The sequence below is a fragment of the Hoplias malabaricus genome, chromosome 3, assembly GCF_029633855.1.
Source record: "Hoplias malabaricus isolate fHopMal1 chromosome 3, fHopMal1.hap1, whole genome shotgun sequence".
In the NCBI taxonomy this organism is placed as follows: domain Eukaryota; kingdom Metazoa; phylum Chordata; class Actinopteri; order Characiformes; family Erythrinidae; genus Hoplias; species Hoplias malabaricus.
In genome coordinates this window covers 33,845,688-33,861,668 of record NC_089802.1, presented here as the reverse complement: position 1 = coordinate 33,861,668, position 15,981 = coordinate 33,845,688, and the positions used below count along the sequence as shown (strand labels likewise).

The 15,981-nt window shown below is 41.7% G+C and overlaps 1 protein-coding gene across 3 annotated transcripts in view; it reads right to left on the bottom strand.

Moving 5' to 3' along the window:
- Positions 1–15,981, bottom strand: part of jmjd1cb (jumonji domain containing 1Cb) — a 183,765-nt gene that overhangs the window by 104,765 nt on the left and 63,019 nt on the right. For all 3 annotated transcript variants that reach the window (XM_066664894.1, XM_066664896.1, XM_066664895.1), the window contains exon 2: positions 7,988–8,152. In XM_066664894.1, coding sequence (XP_066520991.1) covers positions 7,988–8,152 — 165 coding nt within the window. The remainder of the gene's footprint in view (positions 1–7,987; positions 8,153–15,981) is intronic.

Below are 15,981 nucleotides of genomic sequence, written 5' to 3'. Positions count from 1 at the left end.
ACAGAAGTTGCTCATAATGACATCGTCAAAATTACTGTTCATGAAAAGGCAGTCTAGGAGGCTAAAGCATTTGGTTGTTTTCTATGTCAGATTATATTATACATACTGGTGAAGCGATTTGCTATTTTAAAACTTTAAAAGCTGCAAAAATATGAACCATGAAGGACAGAATACACCAAATCATGATATGAATTTACTGGCCATCATGAGGAAAAGTCATGTTTAGGTGCTTTGCTTATGCTTTTAAAATGTGTGTTTTATGACAATGGAAGCGTGATGGGTGTCATTTGGAGATAAACCCTAGACTTCCAAATAAATCCAATGAGACTTATATTGATCATCACCTGGTAACAGACCAAGCCTAAAACCCATTTACCACAGCGGCATCTCCTCATCCTCAGTGTAGGAACAATACATATTCACCACTGCAAAACAAAAACATCTTTGGGAAAACAATGAATTGGAATTTTGTTTTTTTGTTACTTTAGCCTCTGGGGTGTTAATGCTAAACATACAGAGTACAGAACCAGACAATGAACTGACTATTTAACATAGAGGAGGAGTTCCACTGCCATTGTTGCTTCTCAACTGCCGTTAATAGACAACACGGAGCGGTATATGTACATAAAAGACATAAAGAAGCAACTACTTGCAAGAAAAACAGGCCTAAGTCACATCGGAACATACAGAGCCAAACAAAAGCCAGCTGCGTTTCGAGTACATGGGAAGGGAGCTGTGAGCTGCGCCATAAAGTCATGACATTTCTCCAAAGCCCCCGCCCTTCCACCCCCCAGCTTTTAGTGTTGGCGGGACAAAGCAGCCCCAGGCAGGGCTATAAAACCCTGCCTGTGATTGGTGCCATTAAGGAGCCAGCTGTGCGGTTGGCAGGAAAGGATCATCTGCACTCTCCCCATCCTTAAACTTACCATTCACTGGCTTTTCTTTCCTGCAGCTACAAAAAAAGATACATGGCTGATACCTTGTGCTGTGGATATATACACAAACACACACACTGTCAAATACACACTGCCAAACTCTGTAGCCCTACTATGAAACAGGGGAAGGGTGTACGACCAATAAAAACAAAAATGGAGACAGAAACATGTCGAAGCGACTCGAGCAAGAAGAGGCAACTGTGTGACTGCTAAACTTTTACAGCCAAATAAAGTCAGACCAAGGGCAAAGGTCATACCTAGGCACGCTTGACTAATATCACCAGCAACAGTGGAGAACAGAAAGGAGCGCACACTCTCTCATGCTCAGGCAGACGACACGAGAACAGCCCCAACAAATGGAGCTAACGGCGCAATTCATTTCCCTGGCAGAAGGGGGATTGTGGCTAATTTGTTGTTTCCTGACAACTGATAAAATAAAAAGCAAGAGAGACATGGATCATGCTGACAGGCCTTATTGACAGCCTGCTCATGGGCTAATGCAGAGGGTGGGACTGGCTTGATTTCCTCCAGAACGGGGCAGCAGCCTTACGCTAATGAAAAACATTAATCTGGGCCCTACTCGCAAACCGAGAAAGGCAGCGAAAGTGCGGTCAGAAATTAGACCTAAAGGAAAGCGCTCAGAAACTACAGCCTCTACAGTGAGAAATAAACTGCTTTAATTTCAGCTCCTACATGCTGCTGTTTGTATTCTGCCTTCAGTTTGTGTCCACGCAAAGTTCTTTAGGTTAGATTTCGTGTTGTGCCCCCTCTGGGGTTTCTTTTTGTAATTTGGGTGTCATCTTATTGTTAATAATAACTCCTGGGCTCCCTGGCTCCTCCTATAGTTGCAGAGTGTGACTCACTTTTACAGCACTGTCCAAAAATATAATGAAGAGGGTGTGGGGTGGTTTCCTACCCTCCTCTGAAAGTTACACAGTGCAGTTTCTGCAAGGAAAGAGGGTCTAGTCCCATTATTCGAGGTCACTGAAGCATTACAACGATTTTAAATCTGTAATTTTAAGTTAAAAATACAACATAGTGTTACCTTTTCTAAGGTTTGAAGTAGCACTGGACAGTAATTCAATATCAATATATGTCGCAATATAAAATGTTTCAATAACAATATGACATCTAAACACATATTTCAACATACATTAGTTACATCATCTGTCACTGACTGACGTTCGTTCAAGGGCGCTGCCGTCAGTTCAATATTTTTTAAACTAGCTTTAAATTGAATATTGACGAAGCCAGGAGGTTTATGTTTGACGGTGATGTCATGTTTCTTGTTTTTTCTTGTCAGTTTTATTTTCTGTGGATTTCAGATCGAAATTATTATATCATATATCGTATCGACCAAAATTAAAAAGCATATCGTGATATAAATGTGGACCGTATCGTCCAACCCTAGTTTGAAGAGTCATATGTTAAAACAAAGAGTAGATAGAATTTGTTCAAAACGGAGGCAAATATCCACATACTGCACAGTGTACTATGATCAAACTGACCACCCTCTATACCGTTAGGGTGGCTACACCTCCACGGGTCACTGATGACTAGGCAAACATAGGTCATTTTATTTTAATTTTTATTGGTCATTTTCAACACAGATATAGATATAAAGCTCTGTGCACATACTTATTCCATTGTGCTCATCTCACGTTTTTATTTTCTGATTTACTTACATGGCTTCATGCTGCCGCAATGAAAAAGTGAGTGTTGGGAAGAAGGAAAAAAAAGAAAGGCAGGTTCTATTCACTCCTCTCCATCACACAAGAGCTCCTCTTTCAGTCTACATGATAAAGATCATCCCAAAACACAGGCGGCCCTAGCCTTCCATTAAAGTCACCCACGCCGGCTGATGAAAATAATGGGTTTTCACGCCATGGCTTTGAAGATTATAAATGGGCACATTGTTCCTCACAGGAGTAATTTCATCTCTCGCAGCAGACCGACACAAGCTGAGCTTAATCCAACAGGCACTACGGTGGGCCTGAGTGAACAATGAAAGGGGGCGCATTGGACAGAAAGCACGTGAGAGTGTCTCAAAATCTGCTAGGTATCATGGCACTGAGCTCCGGTCCTGGAGCCTTTCACTGGTCGCCGATGTTGAGCTGTGTACACGTTGGTGAAAGGCAAATTTAATACTGAATTGTTCTCAGCATAGCAGCAGAAGAGCAAAATCTTTTAAAAATAAAACATTATAATCAAATATAATACAACATCATCCCTTATCGGCATTCATGATGATCAAACCACTATGGCAATAGCACGTAGGATGTTCCACAAAATTCCAGAAATGTACATATCCCTAGTGATAGATGCTGAGGCAGCAATGGCCAGGACCAACTCACTCAAAGCATTCAGTCATTTTCTGTAACTTCTCCATTCTGTTCAGGGTGGGACCAGGAGTGTACCACTGATGGACAGCCCCAGTTCATCACAGTGGACTCATCACAGTACATTCATCCATACCTATGGACACTCCACCTACACGCCACCAAGAAGCATGAGTTTTCCGACAGTGGGAGGGAACCAGAGAACCCAAAGGAAACCCAAACAGACACTGAGAGAACACACCAACTCCACCTACCAACATGTGTTGAAAAATAGCTTAGATTTTTGTCCATGTTTTTACGTTTTTTTCCCCTCAACAAACAGTGAATGCCATTTCAAAGATTCCAAAATAAATAAGTGCATCCATCAGGCTTCTTCCTGTAGAAATAAATAAGTGGAAGAATGTGCACTGAAAGACACTTTATCATCTCACAAACTGTCAACTAATCATTGCTTATTCGCTGAAGTGGTCCATTTTAACTGATTTTTAAAGTTAACTGAGATTAATCAAGCATTAGTTCTCCAATAACTCCAGTTGTTCTGCATCTCCTAGGAAAAGGGTGAAAATAAAGATGCAAGGAGGAGAAAAGCAGAGGAGGAGGAGGCAGGACCAAAGCCTGGGGCATGACGTAAATATCCCAGGCAGGAGGCCAAGAGCAAAAGCTCTTTAATGGGGGGCTGAGGACAATGACGGCCTCGATAGTTGTCAGCCCGCGATTCCCAGGTCACTTTCTGTCAATAGACGTGGCCCTCGCGGTCAGGGCCGTGGGGAGAGGAACAATCGGCCACCTCGGTATCGGAGGGACACGTATATCAAAGGGCCAGGGCGTGTTGGAGAGAGAGGTGCTGAGTAAGGGTGATCAAGCAGCAGTTAAAGTCTGCATTCCCCTGAAACAGCGGCCATAAATAACAACGCCCTGAATGCAATTGTGTAAGAGAGAAGGACAAGCAAATGAGCAAGCGAGAACAGAAAATAAAAGAAAACAATGGTATTCCTAGGGCCAGACAGTGGCACAAATGCACATGCACAGCGGGTAATTACTGTTTAGTGAGAGTTCGCCTGAGGGAATTAGGGGAGCTACTGTGTGATGACGGTGTACAGCTTTTCACAGCAGTGCAGTACAGTGATAGCAATAGCATTAGCACTGTGTGATCTGTGGGTCCTTGCTCTCAGGGAATTCAATTAACATAATCATATAACACAATAAAATATGTTTCAAAATATCTTATTAAAAGATTAGAACTTTGATTGCAGTGATACGGTTGAGCTGCTAGTGAGCAATGAGCCATGAAAAGGGAGGGGTAAGCCCCCCCCCAAGTGTGAAAATAATTCACAAAATCCCACTATATATCAGAGGACACAGACCACAAGAAGCTGTTGGCTGACTGTTGTTGGTTGGTGGACTGCCCTCAGTCCAGCAGTGACACTGAGGGCTTAAAAAACTCGAGCTACCCTGCTGTGTCTGATCCACTCATACTAGCACAACACACACTAACACACAACCATCTTGTCAGTGTCATAGCAGCACTATGTATGTATGATCCATCACCCAAATCATACCTGCTCTGCGGGGGTCCTGTGTGTGTCCTGACCACTGAAGAAGAGGGTGAAATGCTGATAAAAAACATATATGCAAGAATTTTAAAAGATTTTGTGGCTGCTGTCTATATATCTTATTATTAAAATCAGCCTCTAACATTGTTACCTGCCTCATAATGATCATATGCGTTGACAGAGCTGACTTTGCTTTAAGTGTGTTCCGCCTCCGTTCAGAATTGACCTGGGATAACACTGGCATCATTGTCCGCCGGGCTGTTGCCTTTCATAGAAGATAAGATTATCTCTGTGCAGTTAAACGGTATATTACAGGAAAAAAGAAGAGATAGTATAAACAATGTGAGCGCATGGCCTTGTCGTTTAAAAAGAACACACTGCTGGGTATTAAAATATCTTCATGGCTAAACCTTTTGAAATAAGAGCCATACACAGTAGAATGAATAAATATCAGATAAGCTCTTTTTTTTTCGTGTGTGTTTATTATAACTTAGTACCAATACAGGACAAAAATATCTGTGCTTACACAATGAGGGGCTTATAGCTCAGACGCATGTTCTCGAGGGGGAAAGGTGGATGATGACACATGGTGGGTTGTCGCAGTGTGGCGTGTGTGTGTGTGTGTGTGACGTTTTCTCTTTGAACTCTTATCTCCTGTGCCTGGGCCAGATGGCGCTGTGCTGCACGGCGTTACATAATCATAACAGTGCGCACATTTCCTCAGCAACGCGCCACTCATCAGAGAGCACTGTTTAACATTTTACAGCCTCTCTCTCACACACACACACACACACACACACACACACACACACACACACACACACACACACACACACGCCTCCATCATGTCTCTGTCAGCTAGTGTTACACCCTCTGTTATTTTCCCAAACTGCTCAGCGGGGCCTACGGGTGCTCTGAACAAATAATGACTTTATTGTCAGATGAGAGTCGCTGATATAAGCTGAAAAGACCTAGAAGCCCTGAATTATGCCACTGTGGCCCAACACGACACAAAAAAGGCATCCAACTTCTTTCCCGAGCAGACAGGGGGGGAAAAAAAAAAAAAAAAAAAAAAAGCTGCCCCAGCTGCAGATTAGCGCACTACACCACACGTGTCTGCAAACACTACAGAGGTGAAAAAGGAACAGAGAAACTCTAAGCAAACTCTAAGGCTGGTATAGGTACAGGTGAGCGATGTGGAAAAAATAGAAAGAAATATCATGACACGTTAAGGGCTTCTCACAAGACTTCGTTCCTTGGAGGTCAAACACATTTGAAGACGCCAAAGAAATCCAATAAAGTCATGTTTATATAAATAAAATGAACATTAGCCCTGCCCACATTTCTGGACTAATGCTCTCCTCAGAACAAAACAGATGTAGACATGTGTTCTAGGACCACGGACAACATTCATGGTATTCTCAAAAAATTTGTATTGATGCATGTTGAAATATGTCATTTATCTTAGGCCAGCTGTAAGTGCAGGTAATATGAAAATATGCCACAGTGATTCTGAGAATCTACATCACAAACAGTGTCTACAGGCTCCGCCCACTTTCATTTATAGCCAATGAAAATAATCATCTGTTAATAATCACCTGAGTGTCATTATCTGACTTAATTACAATTATATTTTCACATGTTCCCCATACCATTAATTCATTCATTCATATTGTAAACAGCTTGATCCTGATCAGGGTCAGGGTGGGTCTGGAGCCTACCCGAAATCATTGGGAGCATGGCAGAACACACCAGGGACCCAAGCTTGTCCTGAACTGAAGTGGACAGAAGAAGAAGCTAAAATTTAAAAAGCAAGAAATTTGAGTTTTTTCTTATTTATTTTTATTTTTTATTTCTTTATTCTTACGTACTGCACACATTCAGCAGAATAAAAGTTTGTCAGACATAAAGCTGGAAGTACTTTTGCTCAACAATACCTCTTGTGTAACTAAACCTACAGCCACAACGAGTGCGCAACCAGAGTTCACTTCCACAACACAGTAAAACTTAAAAAGGGACTTTGGGAGTAAGTATGCTTGGCCTACAAGTCAAGTTCCAAAGTCCAGCCATTTCAAACGTCCACTGCACAACGGTTCCCTGATCATGTTTCTAGGATTTATCAAGAAAAAAAAATAAAAAACTCAATATGATAATAACCTTATGAGCCAAAGTCTTTAAACAGAGGCATTATTGTAAATATCCAGAAATTCATGCCACATCAGCACATCCGAGTGCCACAAACTGCACACTAAAGCTAACAGCACAGCTATTAGACACACCCACAGGTACTCAAACCCTGTGAAATACAACTCTGCCCAAGTTTTCTTTGTGGTACCTGCTCATTCCAAGTTCCTATACGAACAATCATCAATGATCAACAATCACAGCACAGTCAAATATATAATGTAGCATCATGATGTAACTTATTATAGACTGAATATATTTAATTTAAGTATTAATCAACTGTTTCATTTGTCTTTTTGTGTATGCTACAGACCTACATTGTGTCTATATGCAGCTCAGAACTCAAATAGGTATTAGGTGTATACATATATCATTTTAACTCAAAACTAAAACTAGGGCTGGCCAATGATTACATATCAATACATTTGATGGTGATGTCATTTTTCTTGTTCATATCGATATTGGAATTATATCCTATAGACCAAAATAAATAAATATATCGTGATATAAATTTTGCCCATATCGTCCAGCTCTAACTGAAACACTCCTGCTTTTTTGCCGTTTAATGGTAACTGTTGCATAGTATTAAAAACCGACGTTTGTTATGTTAAGCTAAAATTCGAAATCACCATCTTTAAATCGCCTAAACCAAAAGTCACACGTATTTCGGATGCAATTGTATCCCTATGAAGTAGATGTACATGCTATTGCAGCACTTTTTCCTAGATAGAACTCAGTGACAAATGCAGTGACCAATAAATAGTATTCATCTAGTTTGCCATTTTCACAAGAGAGCAGTAGAATGTTTGGATTTTGAATTGCAATTCTACAGTACATAAAAATGCTTTAAATTTCTCCACACCTAATATTACATACAACAAAGATACTTTCCACTACTGGGATAAATAAAGATACTGCGCCCTTAGTTGAGTGAGCACCTATGGAGAATATAAAAAAGGTTCTGGAGTGGACTCACCAGAGCGGGCCACTGTATCTGCTTGGCTCGTGTGGCCTGCAGCTGTGCGCACTCCTTCCTCTTGGCCCAGACGAGCTGCTGCTCCAACAGAAAGATCCGGAAATCCTCATACACCTTCACCCACTCACGCTTCTCCCACTCCAGATCATCGAACTCCACATACACCTGAAATGGGACAGAGAGCAAGAGCGCATTAGCACCACAACACAGCAGGCAAACAACATGGCCTCCGCCTTCGCAGCAAAAAAAAAAAAAAAAAAAAAAATATATATATATATATATATATATATATATAAAATGGACAGAGTCTTCCCACCCACACTCTTAAAGAAGAGCTCCTTTTTCCCACCGCCCTTATTTTTAGTGCTCGAAGGAGGGGGTAGAGCGGGATTGGGAGGAGAGAGGGAGGTGTGTGTGTATGTGTGTGTGTGTGTGTGTGTGTTGGGTAGGGGGGGTTTGTTTAAGTCGGAGCGTCTGAGCCAAGTTTACAAAGCTGGCATGAACTTGTTGGGTCTCGGTGGGCTGTGCAGTGTCTCACAGAGTTGTACGACTGTTATGGTGGGCCTTTGGGGAATCCCCTCATCTCAAAGGAAGGCAGGAGTTAGAGAGAGAGAGTCAGAATGGGGTGACAGAGAAAGAGAGCTACAATATGGAAATTAAATGGGAAAGTAACGAGACAGAGTGAAATAAGGAGGGACAAAGACAGAAAGAAAAAGAGAAAGACAAGAGACAGACAGACACAGAGAGAGAGAGAGGGGGAGAGAGAGAGAGAGAGAGAGAGAGAGAGAGAGATGGAATAAACATGAAATAGAAAAACAAGTACAGAAAAAACAAAGGAAGGGGTGAGAGAGGTAGAAAGAGAGTGTGAGTGAGTGACTGTGTGTGTGTGTGTGTGTTCCTGGAGAGTTAATCACAGTCTGCAGTAGAGCTTGCACACTTGTTTGGAGCTGGGCGAACGTGGAGGTTTTGCGAGAAAAGAAGAAAGAAATGAGGCGTGAATTCCCAGCATCGCTGCGGCGTGGTGTTTTCAGACAGAGAGAGAAGAAAGTGCACTTTGTGGGGGACACACATTAATGATTAAATGAAACTCCGAGCGCTGTGGGCCAAATGTTGTTTTGGCCTGAAGACTTCAAGAAGCAGACAAGAATTTGAGGCTGGCAGAAACTTCTGAAACCAAAATAACTCATTCCTTTTGTTGTACTTCAGCCACCACCAACACTAACAGGGGGCCTGCGCGATTAAAATGGTCCGGGTCCATCACGCCGGGCCTCTTTGGCCTCTTTTTGATGTTGGGGGGGTAGTGTATTGTGTCGTCTTATATAAACCTGGAAGGGTCTGATCTGATGTGTCACAGGTCACTGAAGTGTCGCCATCGATGGCTGCTGAGCTGAGCCGTCGTTATTTCCTTCAGTGGAACAGTCATTGGTCACAGATCTTTACAGCCCAGCTGACAGATTATTCAATCACAGAAATCATTAGTTGCTGGCCTCATGTGCATGTGCCCTACATCATTCAAATTCACCACACGTGGTTAGTAAGTATGAGGGTGTAATAAAATGTCCAGAATTGTATTATTTTATTTTATTGTATTTTTGTACGATTGCTATTCTATTAAGAACCTTTCATAATGAAAAATAAAACACATGCATGTACTGTATTGCACTTATTACATCCGGTTTGCTATGGTATCCCAGGTGGTTGCTAGGTAAGTTACAATATGGCTGCGTCCCATATATATATATATACACACATACATACATACATACATACACACTTTATTTTTAAATAAACTTGAAACTCATATCTCCCTACACACTGCATAGTGCACAGTGTATGTCATAAAATAAGTCTCTGCTCTACAATTGTGCATTGTATGTCATAATTAAAACATTTACATACAACATAAGCTTCACAACCCCCCGCCTAACATTTAGTGTACTTTCTGAGTGTAGTAGTGTTAGTATAATAATCTGTGAAGTGCACTACGTAGGGAGTAGCACACTATTTGGGAAGTTCCAGACATGTCCATTTCTGGTTGGATCTTGGAACAACAGTGTCCGTCACTACCATACTCATAAATTGATTGGGTCTAGGTATGTGGATTGTTGAGCATATTTTGAGCAACTTTGACACTGTAAATACTACGTATTGCCTGCGCAAATATTAGTTTGTATAATAGTACTAAGTGCACAATTGGAACACAACCAACATTACGCTTAAACATAAGACTTAAAACATATTTATGGTAATGTTACGCCTTATTTCACTTGATTAAATATGCATTGACTCACAGGACAAACAGTATTTCTACATAAGTGTTTGAGCATGACCCAGTTTGGGTCCCAACTCTTTCTAACCTAAGCTGTGCATTATTGGCCAAATGGTTTTGGCTTTGTTGACCACGGAAGGAATGTATGAGTGTGTGTGTATGTGTGTGTGAGAGAGAGACTGTGTGTGTGTGTGTTTAAAATGAGGTAACAAATGAAGGGAAACCTCTTCTTGTTGCACATGCACCGAATTGCCTTATAGCAGCAGTAGCAGCAGCTTACGCCACGCTGGCTAACAGACGGCCGTTGCGTAATGTGGATCTAAACCAAAAATGATTCACCAAGCCTGCTGCGATTTTAATCACTCCGACAGGCTTTCAGGGCCTCCTCCTCACTCTGTGCAGTTTGTGGTTGGTTGGTTGGTTGTGTGTGTGTGTGTGTGTGTGTGTGTGTGTGTGAGAGAGAGAGAGAGAGAGAGAGAGAGAGAGGGAGAAGGGGGGGGGGGGACAGGTGAGCAGCAAGGCAGATGTCAGATGGAGCCCCTCTTATTATCTTTCATCTTTCAGCCCCTTTCCACTGCATCACTTAACCCTCCTTCGCCTTGCACCTGTTAAACTGGGCTTTTCTTTTGCTCTGACTCAAATAATCACTGTCATTCAGATAATCACATCATTAATTAATTAATTAATTCATTCGTTCATCTTCTGTAACTGCTTCATCCTGGTCCAGGTTGCGGTGGGTCCAGAGCCTACCCTTGGACAGTCAACACCTGTGGACAATTTGTGAAGTCCCGCTCCAGGTGACTGTCTGTGAGGAGTGTGGTGTGTTCTCCCTGTGTCTGCGTGGGTTTCCTCCGGGTGACTGTCTGTGAGGAGTGTGGTGTGTTTTCCCTGTGTCTGCGTGGGTTTCCTCCGGGTGACTGTCTGTGAGAAGTGTGGTGTGTTCTCCCTGTGTCTGCGTGGGTTTCCTCCGGGTGACTGTCTGTGAGGAGTGTGGTGTGTTCTCCCTGTGTCTGCGTGGGTTTCCTCCGGGTGACTGTCTGTGAGGAGTGTGGTGTGTTCGCCCTGTGTCTGCGTGGGTTTCCTCCGGGTGACTGTCTGTGAGGAGTGTGGTGTGTTCTCCCTGTGTCTGCGTGGGTTTCCTCCGGGTGACTGTCTGTGAGGAGTGTGGTGTGTTCTCCTTGTGTCTGCGTGGGTTTCTTCCGGGTGCTCTGGTTTCTTCCCACGGTCCAAAATCACACGTTGGTAGGTGGATTGACGACTCAAAAGTGTCCATGAGTGTGTGTGTGTCGCCCTGTGAAGACCTGGTGTATTCCCACCTTGCGCCCAATTTCAGGTGGGCTCTGGACCCTAAACTAAATAAGGGTTACAGATAATGAATGAATAAATGAATAAAAAACATGTATGAACTCAGTTTATTAATATTGCCATTTATGTCTGTTAATAAAATAGGATTCTTCAAATTTGCTGCATAGGATAATTCCCCCAAGTACAACCTGTCCAATAAAACACTCCTATTAGACAGCCCTAAAACAAGTTTTTCGTTTGTTATTTTGCCTTATGACACTCTTAAGACCAATATCTGTGCAGCGCGTGTTGAGGATTGCAAGCCATGTCAAACCACTGTCGATGACTGTTTACATCTTCATCACTGAATTATGCAGGAATTTTAAAACTTTAATGGAGTTCCCCTTTGAACAAAGCAAAATGTAGTAGGATAACAAACAAAAAATAAACCACAATATACACATACACAAACGTATCAAACGACTTCTTGAAAGTCTAAACTAGTCCAAGCTAAAATAATCTCCCACTCTCTCCCTCTCATTCCTGCAGTGGGTCATGTGACTGCTCCCAACCTCCTCAAGTTAGTCGGCAGTAATGGGACACCCCTCCCCTACCCCTGTATCCACTGCAGGGATCATGAAGCTTGGCTTTTCCTTCACCCCCAACCACCACCCTCCCTCTTTCTCTTTCTCTCTCTCTCTCTCTCTCTCTCTCTCTCTCTCTGTGTGTCCTAACAAACCCGTCCCACCCCATGTCCCTCGTGAGCCACTGAAGCTGTGTAAAAAATTTCAGCCTCATTAAAAATTGACATGGTGCACTGAGGCCAGCGAGGCTGCTCGGTTTTGTGTGAGCGCGCTGTATGCAGGCTCCCAGTGACCTGTGGATGCACTGCACCCACGCCAACTCTCCGGGATTACTGAATAGAAGTCGAAATGTCTGACCTTACAACAACTCAACGACCAAACACTCATTTACAATTCTTTGATTCTTAGGAGGAATGATTCAATTGCATCATGGCACAACCTAATCGTCTTAAGACATTTTCAGAATAAAGAAATGTTACTGAAAACTGGAGTATTTTTGTTAGGGATTTGACAAGGATTGCATTCTGTGCAGTGGAAAGACTCAGATTACTTCAGTTTAAAGTGTTATTTAAATTGTTAAAAATTAAAACAAGGAATCATCTCAGTAGAGAAAAGCTGACAATGAAATAACTTTGAATGTTTGAGTCCACCCTTCAAAGTTCAATCTTAGAAGTTGGTTACACTTTTCATTCTCAAATTAAATTCTGACATAAGATTTTTTCATATTTAAACTCCGGGAAATTAGGTCCGGATATGTTCCGGAGTTGTCCTTTGGACATGTGACTTACTCAGATGTCGGAATTTCCGAGTTCCAGAGGTATTTCGTGCCCCCACAAATCAGGAATTTCATACTCTGAGCGCCTCACCAACCCAGAGTCTGAAATCCAAGATGGCTGCCCACACGTCAACAGTGTGTAAAAGCAGTAGTATCATACAGTTCATTAGCACTTCTACCTATTTGTGTCTCAGTTTGTGTAAATCAGTTGTATATATAATACTGTTTCCATGGTGGGAGGAATGCTAAAATATTGCTTTTATCAAGCTCGGGCATGCTGAAAACCTAGGGCTTAGGGTTGTCTGAACATTTAACTGGAACACGCTCAGCTCAGGTCTGGGGCAATGCCTGTGCAGCACATGAAAGAGGCATGGCATGAATTTATGGTGATACTCTGGAACATTAGTGGCTCTATTCACAAATGTATTCACTCAGACTTTACCCCAACATTTTACTATAGGGCAGGCAGGATAAATCTATGTAAAGTGCAGTACAAATGTTATGGACATTTACATTCATATATACAGCTCCTCCAGGTAACATCCTGTAAGTTTCAGGGTTACAATTCACGTATAAAAAGGGCTATATTCCGTGATGTTGACATCGTAGCTCTGGTGTGAACAGCCCATTGTTCACAGAGAACAGCTTTCTTTTGTTTCTGACTTTAAAAAATATATATAAAACTTGATTGAATATTACCAGAATCAATGAGAACTGGAACATTTTAGCTGAGGTATGTAAACAGTCCCTTTCATTGACGCTTTGTTCCACCCTGATTAGCAAAACTGTCTTAAAATTGCTGTCAAACATGAGCCAAAACAAATCAACTGTGTTTCTAATCACGTGGAGATGTCTACGAAGGACATTAGCGAGGTGAAAAAAAAAAGGAGTAGGGAGGAGGTTTCTTGGAGGGCACGTCTGTGCACAGCTCCTATGTGGATTAACTGGAGTACAGTATAGAGACAAATGGCGCGGTTCTGTCCCATTCAGCAGGGGCTGGAGCACGTTCAGCCAACTGCAGTGTTGATTTAGGCTCCTCCGACCACAAGCCAGTGGACAGAATAATAATTTGGACGTCATGTATGAACGCAGTGTGGAGTTTATTGTCTTCGTCTTTTCTAAAGTGAAAGACACGCAGCTGCGTCAGACAGGAAGTGGGTCAGCGCAGGTTAAAGACCGCTCGCCCTTGAGGTCAGAACATTCGGCCTCATCATTTACAAATCAGCACACCAGCTCTGCTATCTCTGTGTCAAAGCCTGTATGCCTGTGTCTTTCACACATATGTGCCAGAACTGTAAGATAAACTGTGGTCAATGACGTATAATACTGTATACAATATTGAAACTGTGTTTATAAATCATATTATTATTAAAGAAACATTTTATATTGCGATATATACTGATATTGAATTACTGTCCAGCTCTAAACACAACCATATTACACAGGTAAAATTTGTTGGAGATAATAAAAATATTATTAGTAATAAATAAATACAGCACCAACGTTAACAGATAAAGCAAAAAATGTGTTGCAGTGAACTGGCAGGATTTGTTCTCAGCAGTGCTCCCGGCTCTGGCCCCTGTATATTCCACTCTCACTGTAGTGAACACAAATGTTGGCTGACGTCACACTTCTTCGGGGCGTCCGGCAGCTGCTCCTCAATCTGACCTCCATTCCAGCAGGACAGCAGCTGAGAGCCGCACAACCACCACCGGAATTAAAGTTCCAGGCCTGATCTAGGGTCAGCTTTCCCATTTCACATGCTGGTTTTATTTTGGTCGACGCAGCCGGATCCTGAAAGGATATTACAGATGGATGACACTACAATATGTTGGTGTTCATGTGATGAATCCCACCACAGTGCTTTTCTGAATATACCAAGGGCTGTAATGTCAGTAGCTGTAATGTAATGAACAATGACATGTAGCTCCCATTGTGGAGCATTTTGTTAAATATGAGAGTGAGTGAGTGAGTTCCATGAAGTGCGTCATATATGAAGTCCAGTTTAGGCTATTTAGACAAGGTATGGAGTTTGTAAACAACAACTAAAATTGCAAAGAATGTATTAACATTGTTAGCATGGCCGTGTGGTGTTTATTATTTGTTTGAATATTCTTATCATTAGCTAAATACTTGGAGAATATCGTGGCCTAGCTTTTCCACTTTGAAACTGCAGTGTTTCAAAAAGTCTCAAATGGGCAGATTCAGACAGGCAGGGTTTCTTACATCACACACATTAAGGCATCAACTTGTGGGGCTAGGCTTTGGAGCAGCAGAAGGGCAGTGGAAGGAAGGGTAAGTGGAAATGAAGGCGGAGACGATTTGCATACTAAATGAAGGCCAATGTGCAGAGTTGGGACACTACTTTTAAGGCCTTGAGGGACTTTTGTCTTGGAAGTAAATTCTAAATATATAAATATGATTATTAGGGATGGGTTTTAGGGGTTATTTAATGACTGGAGGGAAATTAAACCGTATGAAAACAAGTTGCCAATCAAATGACATTCCATTATAACGTCCATATGCCTAGGGCTGGACAATAATTCCATATCAATATACATCACAATTTACAATGCTCCAATAACAGTGATATGATTTCATAATATTTCCAATATATGAATAGAAATTATTTACAGCATCCGCACTGACTGATGTTACAGGATGCTGCAGTCAGTTCATTGCACTCAATTTAAAAAGTTATTATATAACTTTTATATGTATTAATATTTATAAATATTAATATTGACAAAGCAGATTTATGTTTGATGGTGATGTCATGTTTCTTTTTTGTTCTTGGCAGTTATTCTGCTGCTTTTATATTGTTCATAACGATATCTCAATTATAGCGTACAATACAAATGAATAAATATATCGTGATATACATTTTGGTCATATCGCCCAGCCGTAATCAAACGTAACAATATATTTTTTTTTCACAGGTAGACATCTAGTTAAGATATAATTATTGGTCCTTTTTTGCCGGTAGTGTCTCCATTCTCACAAACCTCAGAAACATGAAACAGGGCAAAATTCAAACAAATGCAATGTTTTATCGCTATATTATTCCACATCACCCTGCCCT